The sequence below is a fragment of the Oncorhynchus keta genome, chromosome 18 (genome assembly GCF_023373465.1).
Source record: "Oncorhynchus keta strain PuntledgeMale-10-30-2019 chromosome 18, Oket_V2, whole genome shotgun sequence".
Taxonomy (NCBI): Eukaryota; Metazoa; Chordata; class Actinopteri; order Salmoniformes; family Salmonidae; genus Oncorhynchus; species Oncorhynchus keta.
Genome location: NC_068438.1, coordinates 16,240,935 through 16,261,212, shown reverse-complemented (window position 1 = coordinate 16,261,212; position 20,278 = coordinate 16,240,935). Strand labels below are relative to the sequence as shown.

The 20,278-nt window shown below is 46.3% G+C and overlaps 1 protein-coding gene across 1 annotated transcript in view; it reads left to right on the top strand.

Moving 5' to 3' along the window:
• Positions 1-664: 664 nt before the first annotated feature.
• Positions 665-20,278, top strand: part of LOC118397353 (protein phosphatase 1L-like) — a 44,389-nt gene continuing 24,775 nt past the window's right edge. Inside the window, exon 1 of the mRNA XM_035792012.2 lies at positions 665-1,563. Coding sequence (XP_035647905.1) covers positions 1,165-1,563 — 399 coding nt within the window. The 5' untranslated portion in view covers positions 665-1,164. The remainder of the gene's footprint in view (positions 1,564-20,278) is intronic.

Sequence of the window (20,278 nt, the reverse complement as noted above, 5' to 3'; positions counted from 1 at the left end):
AGAAACTGCATTATGTATGGTAGTTGTGAAATAACGGAAAAATTGTAATAATCCAATGAATCCTTTTGGTTGTTGTTGCATACATTGGCTTGGACAAGAAGGCAATTGTTTAAATCTAAAATAAATAAATGTATCAAAAGATACATTTGATCGTTATCTATATAGTATACCTTCCTCTTTTATCTTTCTCCATTATCATCATCAACAACAAGAACACAACAAAGCAAAGTAGAATTTTACAATGTACCTTAGAGTTCCTAAACCTTTGCCTTATCTGTTTGATAACCGCTATGGGGTCTAGATGGGATACCGTTTTTTTTTAACGTCAAAGGTGTTTTCGGGTTTTTTTTGCATTTTAGCTCACCCGAATCCCTTTCCTAACCTACATTAATTCTCCTAACCTGCTTCGAAAAGTCCATTTTGACAATAGCTGTATCCCTTCCAGACAAAACATTGGTCTGGACCTCTGGGCTTGCTGTAACGTATAGAAAGTGGGATCCTATTAAAGCAATCCCACGGAGGACCATGCATCGGTCCAGAATTTACGTACGTTAAAATTTTTCCAAACGCTACATTCAGCAGTATAAAGTTGCAAGTGACACTTAGTTTGTCCCTCAAGAAATATGATGCATGTTATCCTAAAAAAAGCTTGCATGGTGCACACCTCACGTGCTCCCAGTGGTGCGATCCTGCAAACCGAACGCTGCAGTTTGAGGGCACTATTTTACAGTTCAATCTCGCTGTCAAAGGTTGAGGAAGCATGCAGTTTGTTTTCAGGTTAGCTTTAAACGAGGTACTTCAAAGCGAGGTCTCCAACTGTCTGAGGTTATATATAGCTACCATTCTCCTCCTTGCACGGTTGTGTGAGTCACCGCATCATATGGAGAAGGGACAACCGCTGGTTCACGAGGTTTTATGCTAGAGTGAACAAGCCAAGGCAGAATCTTTCACCCCGAAGTGTATTCGGATTCTCCAAGAAGTCAAGCAGCATTTCTACATGTGAGCTATCAGCGTTTCGTTTAATTAATTCAGCCTTTTACGCTGTGCTGTAGGCTACGCTTGCTTAATTTGGTTTCGCCTATTTATTTATTCCCGCATCGATAATAATGGACTGAAAGTCGCGGATAAACAATAACTACCTGCCGTGATTTCGTGTTTGTATAAATGATAGAGGATACGATGACACTGTTGTCTCTTTTGGGTCGGATCATGCGTTATTTTCTGCTCAGACCAGAGACCTTGTTCCTCCTATGCATAAGCCTGGCTCTGTGGAGTTACTTCTTCCACACTGACGAGGTGAAAACCATCGTCAAGTCCAGCCGCGATGCTGTCAAAATGGTCAAGGGGAAAGTTGCGGAGATTATGCAGAATGAAAAATTCAGGGGTCTAGATGTTCTGGACGCAGAGTTCTCCAAAACGTGGGAGTTCAAGAGTAACAATGTTGCGGTGTACTCCATCCAAGGCCGGAGAGATCACATGGAAGACCGCTTCGAGGTCCTCACTGACATCGTGAACAGGAGTCACCCGTCTATATTTGGGATTTTCGATGGCCATGGGGGAGAGGTAAGATAAATGTTCTGTTATCATTAAATTGTTGAGACCATACTTTTTTTTTTGGATTGGCAACACGTGCACATTCACTTGCTATGCATCAAATCACACGAATCCCTTCTCCACAGGGACATGCGGGAAGGCACTTTAGCATTTTACTTTGAAGTTGTGCCAAAAATAAGAGAAGTCATTCATGGTCTTACAAGTTTAAAAGACTTATAGACATAATACGATTGTGTGGTATGCTGTAGATAAAGTCTCTAAACCGATTATAGCAGGCTTGGTGGATAATAGGATTAAACTCATTCAAATGTGTAGGTTGATTGAAGATGGATGTGACAAGTGAGCTGAACATTTCCAACCCCAGTGAGAGATGCTTTCTGATATTGGTCATATTCTGGTCTGAATACAGTATGTCACCCGATACCCATACACCTGTCACCCTCTCCATGTTCTGGTCATTCACTAGTCACAGACAAAGCCCTGGCAGCTGTAGGTCTTTCACTCCATGACAAGCATTCAGTGGCACAGATCGAACAGCTCGTCTGACAGAAATACACTTCCTACTCTCATCAACCAGATGTTCCTGTTGAGGTGCAAAGCGTCCATCCATCAGGCACTGTGTGTGTGAGAGAGAGGTGGGTAGGCAGTCAGTCAATGTAATTATACTCCCTCTGCACGAGAGAGAAAGTGGGATCCTGGCCTTGTTCCTCCTCAACCTGACCAGAAGAGAATGTGTGTGTTTCGTTAATGTGATGTTGGTTGGGTGGCCGGAGGTTATTTCCAGAGTTGGCAGGGTAACAACACTGATTGGTCATGATGGCCAGGCCTGCCTGAACAGCGACCTTGTCTCCGTGGGCTGCAGCTGTGGCCACGCGGGCCTGACAGCCCAGTATTGACTGACGCCATGGAGCTACGTGAAGAAACTCCATACTCCCCCCGCTCACACTGCCTCTCTCCCAGACCCAGTCTACAGGCTGCCAGTGTTTTTATAAGGAGCTCTACTGTTCAGGCCTGATCTAGTATGTCTAATACAGAAGTTGAATATCTGGCTTGATCCAGGCTGAAAGATAACATTCTAAAAATAGACAGCGATGGAGATGAAGGATAGCCATTATTTTTTCAGGGTAGAACTGTGGGTTCTAGTGCAGCAGCTCCCTGCCTCCCTTTGACCAAAACTGGTCATTTGTCTGGTTTTCCCTGCAGCGTGTTTGAGTTTGCTCCTTAATTTCTCTTTCCCTGGATTCCTTATAGAGGATGGTACTCTCGGCATTAACAGCCTTCCTCAGCTCTCTGTGTGGGAGCGGGTGTTCACTTCAGATTTGCTCATGTAGGCGAGGGGCTTTTTGTTGTTGGTGTGTTTTGATTCCTACACGCTTTATTGAAGGGTGAAACTGATTTCAGACACCAGCTATTCAAATGGCGCCTCTGCTACAGTATGTGATTGTTTTATGTATTCCTGTCCCAGGGACGGTGGGTAAGCAGTGCGATGCAGTGTAGCCAAGGGCTGGAGGAGGAATCGATTTAGCCCGAGAATGATACATCGCCTCTCAGAGAGGAATAGCAAGCTGGAAACACACAAACTAAATGCTATACCTTGTAAGGTGTTAAGAATGAATGTAGTGATTCCTGGCGTCTTCATCTGTAATATATCCATTCCAGGCTGTTCTGACTCCATGTAAACAACCCGACTAACGTTCATCTCTTGTTGATATGCTGTAGGGAGAGATGCTCTCTCTACATGGGTGATAGTCTGGCTGAAGAGTCTGTCTGATGAATAGACCTACTATTAGCTCCACACAATAATGTCTCCACAATAGAATACAAGTGACATTTAGAACTCCCCTCTTAACTCCCAATAACATGTTATCTTTTCTCTGAATGGCTTAATGGAGAAAGGGAGTTCTGATAATGAAGTCATCTTTTTCCTTTTTGTGCTGATGTCGTCCCCCCCACTTGAAGGCTCTGCTGCCAAGTGCAGTTTAGATGAGAGTGGTGTGGCTGCGTGTGCGTAGGCAGTTTCTGTACAGGAGAAGATGGAGAGAAGTATTGCGTTAAGAGGGATGAGAGGAAAGAACACAAGGCTGACCTTTTTAGTGGGGCTCCTCTTTTTTTGTTCCTCACTTGTTCCCTCTCTTGCTTTACCTTGGCCCTCATCGGAGTTCACCTTACCTTCACACTAACAATAAAGGCCTCTGTTAGTGGAAAGGGCACCATTTGCATTTTAATCCTGGGGTGGGACAGAGTGTGTGCAAGAGAAAAAGGGACGTGGTGTGTGTGAGTCGAGTGCATGTGTGAGAGGTTATCGCGGAGGGAAGCCCATTGCTTGCAGTTTTCTGAACCTTTGAATATTATAGCTGACCTGCTTTCGTCCTCTTCTCCTCTCTTTCATCCACTCAGGTTGTCAGTGTGATTACAGCTCAGTGTAACTGCAGTCTGATTACTGGAGCACTCTGAGGTGCTTTCAATTGAACTCCTTTCATTCCCATCTGCATACTGCCATCTGCATAATGCCATCTGCATACTGCCATTTGTCCTCATTTTATCTATACTGTAGCTCCGGTGCAGAATGGCTCCAGTGTGTGTCTCTCTGCATCAGGCTCACGGTTCCCTCCCCATGGGAATAAACCCTCTTCAGCTGTTATGGAGTGTTGGTGGGCTCAGTTGGCTGATCTGCGGGAGTGTGTCGGTCTGCATCTTACTGTATGGTTGTGGACAGCTTTGTCTGCAGCGGCGTTTGCATGTCTGTCAGGCTCCAGGTGTGTGTGTGGTTTGTAGTCTGGTTTAGATATTCAGCAGCCTGGGTCCCTCTTGAGCCCACTCACACTGGAGATGAAAGAAGCGGCATGACTAATTGCAGTGTCGGCATTCTAGAGGATTGCTTAGTGTGTTTACCTGTGTGTGTGTGTGTGTGCGCGTGTTTGTTCCCTCATGTTCTTGTGTGTAAAATGCAACTCTAAAGTAATGGATTTCTAGGGGACGTTAGAGGAAGTAAACAACCAGCAGCGATGGCATGTTAAGCAGTGGAATTTCATGATATCTGGGCACACACCTGTTCCAGACGATGTAATTTCCTGCCAAATGTTCCCCACAAGCCTCAGGCCTCCGAAGTAAAAAAAAAAATGTATTCCTCCAGGAGCCATAAAATAATGGAATCGATGAGAATAATATTAATTTTAAAAAACAAATACACCATTCACTCTGGCAGAACAAAAATAGAACGGTTCTCCTCTCATGTTTGTTCCACTCTGCATCACTTCATTCTGGAGGCAGATTCCTGGACCCACTTTTTTTTTGCTTTTGGTATAAGCAGATGCTCAACATTTTTCAGTCCTGCCTTGATGTTGTGTGTTGTGGAAAGACCAGTGGCCTCGGAAAGGTAAGGTTGTGCAGGAAAAACCCCCGGGAAGAGATGGGCTTGGAGCTTCTTTTTTTTTCTTTTTTTTTGGTCATTCTGCACCAGCTGTGTGTGAAAAAGTTGGTCTTCAAGCCTAGATCGGGTTTACAGTTAAGACCAGAATGGTGCAACTGGCCCCAGAAGACTCTCACACTATGTTTGAGGAGTGAAACACTTACACAGAATCCGAGTGTCACAATTCCCCCATTACGGGTAGTTGTATTTCTTGCAGTAGTAAACTCACATTGAGTATAATGTTTTTCTGTTTTTCCCACCAACATTCTTTTCCATTAAGCAAGTGCTTGTCCCCTAGCCCCTCTTGTCTTGAAATTCTCTAGCTTCGATTGGTTTGTGTGTGTGGTGCACGAGGAGCCCCCAAAAAGGCCCCAGCAGAGCTCCCAGCATGACGTCCCTCCGAGCCGTTCAATAATTCAACACTCCCTCTGCCAGCCAGGCGCTTCTTCCGCTAAAAGTCCACTATCTAAAAATACGCCATTCCACTGCCCCCCTTTTCCTGGCCTAGAGGAGCTGGACTACTGGGTGTGGTTAGGGGTTCAAATAAGGTTCTACAGATTTCTAAAAGATGAGACCACAGCATCTCTTATGCTAGCGGTTGTCTCTCTGTGGTGCTGTGCATGAGGCTGGCTGGATGGGCTGAGGGAGATGTAGAATACCTCTCCACATCATACACACACACACACACGCACACACACACACTCCTGTAGTCCTCCCGATGGCCTCTGATGTTCTATAGAAGCCAGGGGGTATATTCTGTGTTGCCAGGTCTCTGCTCTTTACCTCTTTTGATGGTGGGCTGGAAGCCCCACATCTATTTGTCCTCCTCTCCCTGTTGGGTTTTGGAAGGAAAGGGGGAGGTGTTGTGCTCTGTTTACCCTGTTCTTTCTCTGTGTGTGAATAGGTTATGAATGAATGAACAGGGCTAAATGACCATGTCCCTAGGGGTTATGGTGACTCTAGTCTTGGCTCCTACTGAGTGGACTGACGTCAGCTGCCTTTACTAACAGAAAAAAGGTGTTTGTGTTTTAGGCAGTGGAAATGGATGTCTCTGATTGGTGCTGTTTTGGCAGTGGGGAGAGCAGGCAGAGGAATGTTGACACCGGGGAAGGAGAGGGTCTCTCACAACTGCTGTGTGTGTGTGTGTGTGAGATGCAATGCTCACTGGTCTACGTGTCTTTCCCAGCTGTCACATCTACTTGACTCATCTTTGGGTGAGCTGCTGACCAGAGGGTTGGCACTGATGGGGCAGGTGTGTTCTTTTTTTGGGGGGCTGTGTGTGTAGTTCACTCTGTACGCTATGGTTTGTGTGTGAGAATACGTGCATGGGTCTGTGTGTAAGCTATAACACAGGAGACTGTCTGCAGGGCCATGTGTGTTGGCTGATCAGACAGGAGGAACGCAGCACATGTGTGGCTGACGTGAGCAGATGGTTTCTATCTACTACAGTATGGACCTGAACTCTCCTTAGCACAGATACCGGGCTTCTCAAAGGATATAAATACTCAATGTTCTCTTATAATCTGTCATATGAGTGCCTAAACTCCTAGTGGGAGGAGTAGGTGTATTCATCTTAAGGTTAAGGAAGGGGTGTGTGGGTGTGGCCCATACTGGTAGACCTGTTGGCACTTTGCCATGCACTTCTGAATACGGCCCTCTGAGATTTATCACCCGTACTGATCTTTTATGTTGTTGTGTGTGTGTGTGAGAGATGGTTTGTGGTGTATGTGACCACTAGTGCACTGAGACCTGAGCTGTAAAACTCCCTCTTAGTTAGACCAGACTAGGAGTTTAGAGAATAACCATGATAAAGTTCTGGCTTGGCTGAGTCGGTTTGTATCCTCATACATACTTCTGAATCCATGCTCACTGAGTCTCCCATAGGTTAAGCTTGACCGCCTGACTGACTGGTTATTTTACTCACTGTAGGTCAAATCAAAATCAAATCAAATTTATTTATATAGCCCTTCGTACATCAGCTGATATCTCAAAGTGCTGTACAGAAACCCAGCCTAAAACCCCAAACAGCAAGCAATGCAGGTGTAGGTCACCTCATATGAGCATCTGCCAGAGAGGAACTCATTATAAGGTAATATACCTTTTTTCTTGGAATTTCCCTGGATATTTCCTATGTGGAGACCGGAACGCTAGGTGGAGTGTGGAGCTGAGGGGGATGGATTATGAGTGATGGGCTGGGGTTCAGGGCCGCGCTGCTAAATTGATTAATGAGTTAGGGGATGACGTATAGTGACGGGCTAATGGTAACGGCTAAAGACCCAGGGAAATCTGCTTTCCTCCTGACTTGTGACTGTCTCTCTAAACCCGTGGCTGAAGGGAGGAGAGAAGACTGCAGGGCAGATTAGAACTACACTAATCCCAGAGAGATGGGAAATATGTTTAGAACCTTACTCCTTCCACCCCCCCGGTCTATATCTGTCTCTCAGTGGAGGCTGGTGGGAGGAGCTATAGGAGAACGGGCTCATTGTAATGGCTGGAACGGAATCAGTGGAATGGTATCAAACATATGGAAACCACATGTTTGACTCTGTTCCATTTAAGCCATTACAATGAGCCCATCCTCCTATAGCTCCTCCCACCAGCCTCCACTGGTCTATGTCTGTCCTTCTTTCTCTCCTCTTCATCTTTCCGACCATCTCTCCATCTCACTGTTGGCTCTGTTCCCTGGAGGGGAGAGGTAGAGAAGGCCGGTGGTTATAGGTACATTGCCCTGTGGCTCAGCTGTATGAGCTTATCCAGCGGCAGAGCTGTCGGCAAGGTTTTAGAGCTGCTCTTAGCAGGCGTACACCATCCACAGTAGGAGAGGAGAAAGGGGATGAGTGGAAGAGAAATTAAGATGGAGTGGATAAGGGAGTGGAGAGAATCCAGCTTTAAACCGGTTTTAGTGGACTTAACTGCTGCTGGAGGGTAGAGATGGAAGAGCGGAAAGAAGTGAGCGAGGCAGGAAGATTATGTAAGATAAGAAAGGGGTGAGAGGAAGGGCCTGAGCTCTGTCTATATTCATATATCTGGATGAGAAGATGCATGGCTGCAGGTGTATCCTGTCTGCAGGGTGTATGTATATGCTGTGTGTAGAAGGCAGGAAGCTGCATTAGCAGCATCAAAGCAGATGTAAAGAGCGAGTGTCAGCGGAACATGCAGGCTGTCAGGTGCTAGTCTAGTCTTTGATCTCCTGCTTGAGTGTGAAGGAGAACATTGCTACCTCATAGAGGCTTAGCAGCCCAGGGACGCGGACTAGGCTACATGGGGGGGACTCACAACATCTAGTGAGGCATGGCAGCGACAATTTTCTGTGTTTGTCTTGTAGTGAGAGAGGTGTGTGTGAGAGAAGTGGTACTGACGCTTGGACGAGTGCTCATCTCTCTAGTCTGAAACGATATGAACATGGCATTCTCTCTCTCCTGCTCTTTATTTTCTGTCTTTATATTCTCTCCTTCCTGTTCCTATCTATTTTGACTTTTTGCTCTTACACTCCTTCTCCGTACCCTACACTATCTTCTGTTCCACCTCTCCCTCCCTCCAAAAATCAAACTTTCGTTCACCTTGAGACCAATGCCAGGGAAAGTGGAAGCTGAGCCTCCTGCATGCCTGGGCTGTGTCACAGGAAGTAAACTGGGTGAAGGACACCGGTCTCCTCCTGTACTCTGACACCTAACATAGGCCTGTTATCTGCCTCGTTCTGCTTAGAAGTTGCAACTTCTGGGACAATAAATCTGACCTTTTTTATACCAACATCGTCCCTCTCCAATTCGTCTCTCCTCACTGATTGCCTGGCCCACAGATGTGTGTAATAGGCACTGCAGTTGTTCATCTCTGAGGCTTGGCATATTACATCTACATCCATGTTCTGTTCTGCTCTCCACGGGGGAGAAGAGTAAGTTAATGTTTGTTTGCTAATTAGTTTTCTCATAGCTTTTTGTGTCGTGGCACATCTGCATACTGGGGCTGGCGTGTTTTGTTTTCTAACCCCTGTAGGGAAAGAAGAGAGGAGTTTCTCTGTCTCTCTATCTGCAGAGTCACCTTATCTCCCTGCAGCCTGTCTAATTTATTTATCACTGCTCTGCAATATTAAAGAGTTGCTGCCTACAACCCTGAGGGGAGTCTGTCTGCACACACGTATGCTGCCTGTCTGCTGCCCTTATCTTCTCCTGAAAACACGCTTGCGTATGGGCATCCCAGAAACGCACACATTAATGCATGGATTTTCAGTTAGTGTACATTATCTTCACCGAGAACTCGTTTCCTTCACTTGCTGTATTATCTGTGGATGAGTGTTTCCACATCTGCGGTGTGCAGATGAGTGTGTGTGTGTGGTGAAGCTAGCCTGGGAGTCCTGACTCATCCCTCCTGGCAACGCTGCCTGGGCCGCCGGCCCGTCGCTTGGATAGACACTCTGCTGTTGTCTGCTTACTGCTATACTTAGAAAGAGCAGGCTTTCCTCTGGTTCTGGGTTAAAACTGGAAACCGTGAACAGGCCAAACTGGTGTCTGACCGGATCAGGCACCTGCTGTGGAAACAGGGCTTCAGATGGCAGTCAGTCTGCCCTGTACTCCTGGGCCCTGTGTGATTACTTCACTAGAGCCTAACTGGGCCAACAGTAATGGGAGTGTTCCTCTTGGACATTCAGTAGAATTGCTTGCCTGTCGTTTGAAAGGGAAGGGTGGGCGATGAGCAGTTTCACTTAATATTTAATAGTAAATCAGATGGCCATTTGATTGGACGTTGATGTGATTTGTAGGTTAGTGCTGCTCAGTAATATTTGGACTGTGCCTACCTCAGGCTTTGTCAAGGCTAACGTTTGGTGGCTTCTGAAAGACTTATGGTATGGATTTGAGCCAAAATGGAGTCTCTGTTGGATTGGATCTGTGGAGGACACTGGGCTGCACTGTTGGCATTTGGCTGTGCTCTCTTTCCTGACTATATCCAATGTGGAGACACACACACACACACACACACACACACACACACACACTGCTCTTATAGATGTGTTGTGGCCTCTCTCTTGCCCATGCATCACAAACACCCACATTCACTTTCTATAAGATGTTTATCCTTTTTCACTAGCACTATCAATACAGACACATTCACTCATTCTGTCTTGCATCTCTCATGCCCTTACACCATTCACACCTACGGTTAGGGCTGTCGGTGACCGTATTACCGCCACACCTGTGGTCATGAGTTATGAAGGCAGTCAAATTCCACGTCACGGTAATTAGGCGTCTCCTATCTCTGATGCTGCTGATGGTCATTAGTATCCTACCAAACTTGCTATCTGCCTGGTACCACTCTATTGTCCCTCTAACCACTCTGACATCAGTGCAAATGTAATTGAAAATCTACTCAAACACTTCAGGAGAGCTCATGTTGTGCAACATTTCTATAGGTCATGTAATTGTGAGAAAACAGAGTGATGGCCTCTTAAAAAGAGGATCCCCTCAGCTTTCTATAGGCTTGGTCCTTCTGTAGCTCAGTTGGTAGAGCATGGCGCTTGTAACGCCAGGGTAGTGGGTTCAATTCCCAGGACCACCCATACGTAGAATGTATGCACACATGACTGTAAGTCGCTTTGGATAAAAGCGTCTGCTAAATGGCATATATTATTATTATTATTATATTATAGGTCTACTATATTTATTTCTCAACTTTCCTAATATTAAGCAAATATTAAGCACATTGCTCATCTTTACAACCGGAGTAGAGCCTAACTGGCTGGCATGAAAATGGACCACAGGTAAAGCGTCTTCCATTCTATTTAAGTGCAGAGATGACATGTGTTTTTCAGCCTTTTTTTTTGGTGACTTAAAAAAATATATATATCCTAGTCGCACACCTCATGTAACCGAGCCCATAGGCCTTTCTTTATGTTTTGATAAGGTTTGTGTCACAACTAAAGTGGCCAAATAACTTCATAAAATGAAGCACATTAATCCGCTTTACAGCGGGTGTAGAGCCTAACTGGCATACAATACTGTATGCAGCGTGTGAGTTTGAAGTTTGGAGAGATTTTCACCATAAAAATGCACATTTTTATAATAAAAGCACCACACGCATAATCGCATTTGCGGTTACTTTCGAGAATGGTGTTTTTCCATGAAAGCCTACTGCCGTGTGTGCATTGCTGTGCTTATTATGTGAAGAAATTGCCGAATAGTTTATCAACATTTGAAGCAAAAGTTCTGACCAACATTCAGGGAGAAGGTTCAAAAGGCATGTTTTTTTTTTTAGGGTGCATTATCACCACAAAGGGGATGCCGGTGGGAAATCCGAAGCATTATCAAGTGTTTCTCAAATTGTGAATGAGAGACTGGCGAAGTGTGTACAGCCTGCTCAAAAACAAAGCCGAGCTCATGCCTTTCAAGCGACTTTTTTGAAATCGCACCATGCAGCCTTACAATGTATTAAAAATCGAAACGTATAGCTCACCGTTTTGTAGAACAACCAAAGTTACATGAATAACTCTAAATGAAGCATATAGGAGTACAGTCCCCTAACAGGCGCAGCGGAGGCCTGTGGATGAATATTGATCTGCATGGGGCCTTGCATCAGCTAATGGTTGAGCTCTGTGTAGCGCGACGCTCACCTGGGCTGCTGCATTGATCGCTGTGTTTTTCCTGCTTATTGATGAATACAGTGCAGTGATCAATATCAGAAGGACCCCGTCTGATCGTAAGTGGGCCAGGTCAGGGGTTAACACTCTTTGCCACAGTGGGCTGATGAGAGGAAACAGGTTAACATTGTGTCTTTATAGGAGTAGCAGCAGCACTGTACGTCTCTGATGAGGAAGTACTTGTTGTCTTCTGTCAGTGGGAGGGGCCAGTTTCTAATTGATAAATGCTGCATCAATCTCCAGAGAGCGGGAGGAATGGGGGGGTGAAGACGTGGAGAGATAGACCCATCTGCACTACAGGATGATGCTTACTCTCTTTCTCCCTCACACTCTCTCTTTAACAGTACCCCTCTTTCTCTCGCTCTCATATGTGCCCTTATTTTGGGGGCGCCTGTTCAACATGCAGCATATATATGGAAACGTGTGTGTTCATTTGCTTTTGTGTGACTTGGGTTGCAAAATTCCGGGAACCTTTAAATTCCCAGGTTTTCCAGAATTCCTGGTTGGAAGATACCTGGAATCAGGAGTGAATAAGCAGGAAATCCAGGATTTCTGGAAAACCAGAGAATTTCCTGAAAGTTCCTAGACTTTTCCAACCTTTGTGTGACAAGTCCTATCTGTTTTCTAGTAACCTGTCTTCGAAGTACACAAATACAGTGTTGAATGTGATCTGAGATACCATCAGGATGTGGTGCTGGTATCTGGAGCGGGCCAGCTGATTGGAGATGAGAGCCTATGAATTGATGGTTGGTGGAACAACACTGACTTTAGACCAGCGTCTAGGGACCACTTCATCCTACTCAGATCTCTGGGAATGCTTCCACATCCGACAGGAAGCGAAGCGGAGGAGTAAAGACTCAGGAACAGTGAAGCAGTGTGTTTGACTCAGAAGGCAAACAACTCCTTCCTTTTCTCCTCTCTCCCTCCTGGTACAGGCCCTGCTTTCATTAGCCTGATGGCAGGTGTAAACTATGCTTTCTTTTCTCAAACTACACAGTTGATAACACAGGCGGTTGGTGGTACCTTTTTTGGGGAGCACAGGTACGTGATAATGTGTGGCGCGACATTGGTGGAAAGGTATCAACAACATCAAACACATGGTTTGCCATTCCATTTGTGCCGTTCCAGCCATTATGAGCCATCCTCCCCTCAGCAGCCTCCACAGGCTGACAACTGAGGGAATTATTTCATGGTTAAAGCTCTCATCCTTTCCATAAACATTTCTTTACAGTCCAAATCACTCTTCTAATATCGCTCTGTTGTGATTTTGGGGGCTCACTTTCTCTTTCAGGTGTCCTCCAGTTGGCTTCTCAAAGGAGAGCGAGAGAGAAAAACAGGCCTGCATTATTAGTGATGCATATGATCCTTTTATCGGGGGCTGCAGAGGGAATGAGATGGAGGGAGACAAACCGACCGAGAGGAAGAGTGATGGTGGTGTGATGTCGCAGTGTGGCCATGCAGTGAAGTGGAGAAATGTGCAAATTGATATTTCTGATCAAAAGAGCTGTGGGATTGTCTGTGTGCATCTGGGTGATTGCGTTGGATTCTGTGTGTGTCTGAGAGTTGTCTTTATGAGCATGTGTGTGTGCGGTACGGGCGTTTTGCTGTGTGATGAGGCAAGAAAAGCATAGTGGTAGAAGGGAGATGATGAGTTCAGAGCAGCGGGGGTCCTTAGCTCCTCCAGGAGAGGGCTTAACCCGTCCCCTGCCACCCCTACCGCAGGTAAGCCCTTCCCCAGCCTGGATGCAGTGACTCTCAGAGTAGAAACTAAGATGTGTGGTCACCCATTAGACAGACACACACCAGAGCTCAGGAGCTCCAGCCAGTCTACGAAGTGGAGCAACTGAGATGAATGAGGCGTGGTTTTTGTTTTGTGACTCTCTCTCTCTCACACACACACACACACACACACACACACACACACACACACACACACACACACACACACACACACACACACACACACACACACACACATATACAACAAGATACAGCACCAGTCAAAAGTTTGGACACACCTACTCATTCCACCTACTCATTCCATATTGACTATTTTCTACATTGTAGAATATTAGTGAAGATGTCAAAACTATGAAAAAACAGACATGGAATCCTGTAGTAATCAGTGTTAAACAAATAAAAAAGATATCTGAGATTATTCAAAGTAGTCACTCTTTGCCTTGAAAGCTTTGCACATTCTCTTAACCAGCTTAATGAGGTAGTCACCTGGAATGCATTTCAATTAACAGGTGTGCCTTATTATGTTCATTTGTGAAATTCCTTTCCTTCTTAATGTGTTGACGCCAATCAGTTATGTTGTGTTAAGGTAGCCCTATTTGGTAAAAGCTCAAGTCCATATTATGTCAAGAACCGCTCAAATAAGCAAAGAGAAACGACAGTCCATCATTACTTAAACACATGAAGGGTTAGTCAATCTGGAAAATTTCAAGAACTTTGTATGTTTCTTCAAGTGCAGTCGCAAAAACCCTTAAGCCATATAATGAAAATGGCTCTTGTGAGGACCACCACAGGAAATGAAGACCTCTCTGCTGCAGAGGATAAGTTCATTAAAGTTACCAGCCTCAGAAATTGCAGCCCAAATTAATGCTTCAGAGTTCAAGTAACAGACACCACTAAACATCAACTGTTCAAAGGAGACTGAGTCAATCAGGCCTTCATGGTCGAATTGCTACAAAGAAACCACTACTAAAGGACACAAATAAGAAGAGACTTGCTTGGGCCAAGAAACATGAGCAATGAACCAGTGAAAATCTGTCCTTTGGTCTAGTCCAAATTTAAGATTTTTGGTTCCAAGCGCCGTGTCTTTGTGAGATGCATAGTAGTTGAACAGATGATCTCCATGTGTTGTTCCCACTGTGAAGCATGGAAGAGGTGTGGGGAGCTTTGCTGGTGACAGTCAGTGATTTATTTAGAATTCAAGGCACACTTAACCAGCATGGCTACCACAGCATTCTGCACCGATATGCCATCCCATCTGGTTTGCGCTTAGTGGGACTATCGTTTGTTTTTCAATGAGACAATGACCCGACACACCTCCAGACTGTATATAAGGGCTATTTGAACAAGGAGTGTGATCGAGGGCTGCATAAGATGACCTGGCCTCCACAATCACCCGACCTCAACCCAATTCAGTTGGTTTGGGATTAGTTGGATAGCAGAGCGAATGAAAAGCAGCCAACAATTGCTCAGCATATGTGGGAACCCCTTCAAGACTGTTGGGAAAATATTCCAGGTGAAGCTGGTTGCGAGAATGCCAAGAGTGTGCAGAGCTGTCAAGGCAAAGGGTGGCTACTTTGAAGAATCTGAAATATAAAATACATTTGGTTTCTGTTTTAACACCTTTCTTGTTTTTAACTACATGATTCCGTATGTTATTTCATAGTTTCAAGGTTTTCACTGTTATTCTACAACGTATAAAATAGTAAAAATACAGAAACCCTTGATTGATTAGGTGTCCAAACTTTTGACTGGTACTATATGTCTAAATGTAGTTCATGATGTGTGTGAGTGTCTATGCTCGTTTATGGCCAACAAATCCTGTTTTCTTGTCGCTGGTGTGTATTTGTCTGGCCATAATTTTGTTTGTTCGTGTTTGTTCTTTCAGACAGAATTGAATCAGACATGCAATGCTGTTACTGATCAGCCTCTGCTGATTGGTTTATCCAGCATCTGAGACTGAGCATGTAAGGGTGGGATACTGATGAAGTGCACTGTGCAAGGTCAGTTTTTAGCCTCCTCAGTGAAGCATATCAGGCTGTCAGACAGACCATATAGAAGCTTGATTAATCAAACCGGAGATCATTCCAGGCCAGATTAATCAAACATGAAATTATTTATCAGTTGCTTGAGAGCGCTATTTATAACTGACAGCCCTTTGGACAATTTATTTTTCTGTGTGTGTGTGAGAGAGAGACAGTGAATCAGTGGGTGAACAGGTAGATTATCAGCCAGTCATCTCCCAGTTGATGGGGTCAGGTCCAGAGGAAAGCCCAGTCTCCCCTGCTACTGTTGAATCATCTCACTGGGGCTCCTCTCAGGACTCATTCCGCTGTCTAGCAGGAAGTAGGAACATGTTTGTGTAAGCGCGTGTGCAGCCAGCCAGCAATATGAATATTCAGGCGTCTGGCATCATATCACTGTGTGCCAGAGAACACAGGCCACTGATTGCAGGAATACCAATGAGATGATGAACCACTCTCAAATTCCACTGATGCGTGTGTGAGAGAGACTGTCCCTGTTTGCTGACATTTTCCATCCTCTATTCTCCTTATGGCTCTGTGGGCTCCAGGAAAAGGAATCCCAATGCCGTGTTGATATGTTTCACTCTCATCCAGTACATAATTTGTGGGCTGTGTCTTCATCACACATTCACCCGTGTGAATAAGGTTAGTGGGCCTGAGGAATAGGACCGGAGTAGGACCAGGCTTTACTGTGGCCCAGGGTTGGGTTACCACTACCCAGTAACCCACAGAGCACATACAGGTCCCGACTGGCTTAGGGCATGGGAACAGATAAGGAGGTAGACTGTATGACTCACCCCTTTGCCATTCCGTGGAGGCATCCAACAAATGTGTTTTAGGGAACTTCAATGATTTTCCTTCTCTTACTTCTTAAATATGGAGCGCAGGGAGCCAAAGGGAGAGTAGAGGAGAGTAAATGTCAGCTTTTTCACACACACACCTGCCACAGAAGTGTGTGTATAAAAATAGATTGGGGGTCGGGTAAGGGGCGAGAGGACAAGTGAATTTATAATGGAGGGCAGGCCTGTGGAGAGGAGAAATCTACTGTATACTCATCCATCTATCCTCTCTTTTGCAAACCTCTCTTTCTCAGTCCTCTCCTCTTCTCAGTCCTCTGTCGCAAACCTCTCTCTTTCTGAAGCCTTTCTCTTTTGCAAACCTCTGTTTTATAGGCCAGGTATTGTCTTTAGGGTGCAGGCAGGGACAGAAGCTGGGAGTTTATTGAGTAAGCAGGTTTTTCATGGAGCTGTGCTTACCTGCATGCATGCAAGTGTGTGTGTTTGTTTGTGTGAGAAGGAGCAGTTTTTTTTTATCCCAGGCGTACAACAATGGCTGTGAGGGGTAATGGCTGTGAGGGGTAATGGCTGTGAGGGGTAATGGCTGTGAGGGGTAATGGCTGTGAGGGGTAATGGCTGTGAGGGGTAATGGCAGGATGGTATCAAGATGACTGACATGGTAAGCCCAGTAGTCCACTGCACTGTTGGGCGATATTGTAGAGTATTGTTCTTAGCCCAAGGGTGTTTTTGTTGGGTGATTCTAACATTCTTTTACATCTGTTCTTTTAGAAAAATGGCTATTGTGCGTCTGCTTCCTACATAACCCAGTGTGTGTGTGTGTGTGTGTGTGTGTATATAAGCATCCAGCTCACATTCTCTCATTGTCTCAGGCTCTGATTCCCTCTACCCCCTTCCCTCTGCCCCCCCCTCTGTCTCGCTCGCTCTCTCTTCTGCGCCATCTCTCTTTCATGAGGTTGTTCCCTCCCTCTCTCCCAACCTCCTCTCCTCAGAGGAGTGCAGAGCAAAAGTGTTTTTATGGCCGGTGTTGATTAATGTCAGTAGGAGTATTCTAATTACTACCCCCAGAGCCATAGCATTGAGGTGGTGAGCGCCCATGTGAGAGTACTGGCTGGTTTTTACCTGATCCCTTAACGACAGTGTGTCTGTTATTATACACACACACACACTGCAGTTCCCAACACCTTATAGAGCTCAGAAATTACAGGCCTGCAATACCTAACAACAGGCATTCTATAAAACAGATGCCACGCTTGGCATTTTGGTGTGTGTGTGACTTTGGAAGATGGGGGTGTGAATCTTGTTTACATCCTTGCTGTAATGTCTGCATATCAGCACACCTCTGTACATTTACAAGCTTTAACGCGTGCTCACACACACACTGGAAAGCATGGTGGACATGGCGCAGTGTGCATGTATTTCAGCACTCTTGAGTGAGTCTTGTTTCAAGTCTTAATCCTAATATAATCAGTCTACAAAGACAATTTCCTTCTGTTGTCTGGTTTCTTTAATGTGCCTCACCTTCTGTAATGACCTCCTCTGTCCTCCACAGGGACATACATGGATCATTCTGAAGGTGTGTGTGAGTGCGCACGCATGCTCGTGCATGTATTGCTGTCATAATTCCCATCTCTTTATGCGTAAGATGTGTGTGTGTGTGTGTGTGTGTGTGTGTGTGTGTGTGTGAATGGGCTCATACTGACAGATGGCTGCTTCCTTTCACTGATTGTGAATCACTTCTCAATTAACATTTTCCTATCTTTATGAGTAAGAAGGGTGTGTGTGCGTTCCTGTCAGAATTCCCATCTCTTTTATGAATAATGGATGTGTGTGTGTGTGTGTTTGTTTTTAGAGAAGTTGACTCCCCTGAATGTCATGATTTTCAAGGTGGTGATGGTCACCTTGGCTGTTAAAGACTGTTTATTGGCATTTAAAAGAGCCAACCACCTGTGCCACTGGCCCCTGGGAGGCGGGCTTTTGCATGTCATAGAGCTTAATTGTGCCGAAGGGACATGGAATTACACAGCTGGCAAGGGGGGAAAGAACAGTCAATCAAAGATGTTGCTTTGATGACGTTTGTGCGTGTGTCAACACCGTCCACACACCTTGCAAATTCTCCCTAAACAGTCAATACCGAAGCTTTTAATTCCCTTCAACACACACACACACACACACACACACACCACTCATATGAGGAATAGCATTTAATCTGTGGGCTTCATTCAGTAAGCTTTTTCTGTTGATGTTATTCACCTCCACGATCACAGGCAGCCAGCGTTTTTACATCTCAAACCTCCATTCACTTTGAACTTCACAGTATTTCACACCCCCAGTCCACTCTGTCACAGAGCACCGTGTAGCCTACCACACCCCCAGTCCACTCTGTCACAGAGCACCGTGTAGCCTACCACACCCCCAGTCCACTCTGTCACAGAGCACCGTGTAGCCTACCACACCCCCAGTCCACACTGTCACAGAGCACAGTGTAGCCTACCACACCCCCAGTCCACTCTGTCACAGAGCACAGTGTTGCCTACCACACCCCCAGTCCACTCTCACAGAGCAGTGTAGCCTACCACACCCCCAGTCCACTCTGTCACAGAGCACCGTGTAGCCTACCACACCCCCAGTCCACACTGTCACAGAGCACCGTGTAGCCTACCACACCCCCAGTCCACACTGTCACAGAGCACCGTGTAGCCTACCACACCCCCAGTCCACACTGTCACAGAGCACAGTGTAGCCTACCACACCCCCAGTCCACTCTGTCACAGAGCACAGTGTAGCCTACCACACCCCCAGTCCACACTGTCACAGAGCACCGTGTAGCCTACCACACCCCCAGTCCACACTGTCACAGAGCACCGTGTAGCCTACCACACCCCAGTCCACACTGTCACAGAGCACCGTGTAGCCTACCACACCCCCAGTCCACTCTGTCGCAGAGCACCGTGTAGCCTACCACACCCCCAGTCCACACTGTCACAGAGCACAGTGTAGCCTACCACACCCCCAGTCCACTCTGTCACAGAGCACAGTGTTGCCTACCACACCCCAGTCCACTCTCACAGAGCAGTGTAGCCTACCACACCCCCAGTCCACTCTGTCACAGAGCACCGTGTAGCCTACCACACCCCCAGTCCACACTGTCACAGAGCACCGTGTAGCCTACCACACCCCCAGTCCACACTGTCACAGAGCACAGTGTTGCCTACCACACCCCCAGTCCACTCTCACAGAGCAGTGTAGCCTACCACATCCCCAGTCCACTCTGTCACAGAGCACAGTGTAGCCTACCACACCCCCAGTCCACACTGTCACAGAGCACCGTGTAGCCTACCACACCCCCAGTCCACACTGTCACAGAGCACCGTGTAGCCTACCACACCCCCAGTCCACACTGTCACAGAGCACCGTGTAGCCTACCACACCCCCAGTCCACTCTGTCGCAGAGCACCGTGTAGCCTACCACACCCCCAGTCCACTCTGTCGCAGAGCACAGTGTAGCCTACCACGCCCCCAGTCCACTCTGTCACAGAGCACAGTGTAGCCTACCACACCCCCAGTCCACTCTGTCACAGAGCACAGTGTAGCCTACCACACCCCCAGTCCACTCTGTCACAGAGCACAGTGTTGCCTACCACACCCCCAGTCCACTCTCACAGAGCACAGTGTAGCCTACCACACCCCCAGTCCACTCTCACAGAGCACAGTGTAGCCTACCACACCCCCAGTCCTCCTTTTCTGAAATATGAACATTCCATTAGAATATGAATCTGATTTTCTGTTAGAATGGCTGGGGTGGAATGGGCTCTGTCTTATCAGCCCCTGCCAGGAGTGCTCCCAGTTTGGAATATCTTCCATCTCTGGCTCTTCTCACTCTGCCCCTCACCTTCCTTTCCCACTTCACTCTCATGTTAAAGGAGCATTCCAGCTCATTTCTACAACACAAACGGCAACTGAACGTAAAACCTTAAAGGGGCGTGTTTCAGTTAGGACCGAGGCTTTGACAGGCAGAGACATTGATCTCCAACAACCCTAATTTTAAAAACTGAGTGGAGATTCCCCTTTAGGGACGCGTACACACACACACACACACACACACACACACACACACACACACACACACACA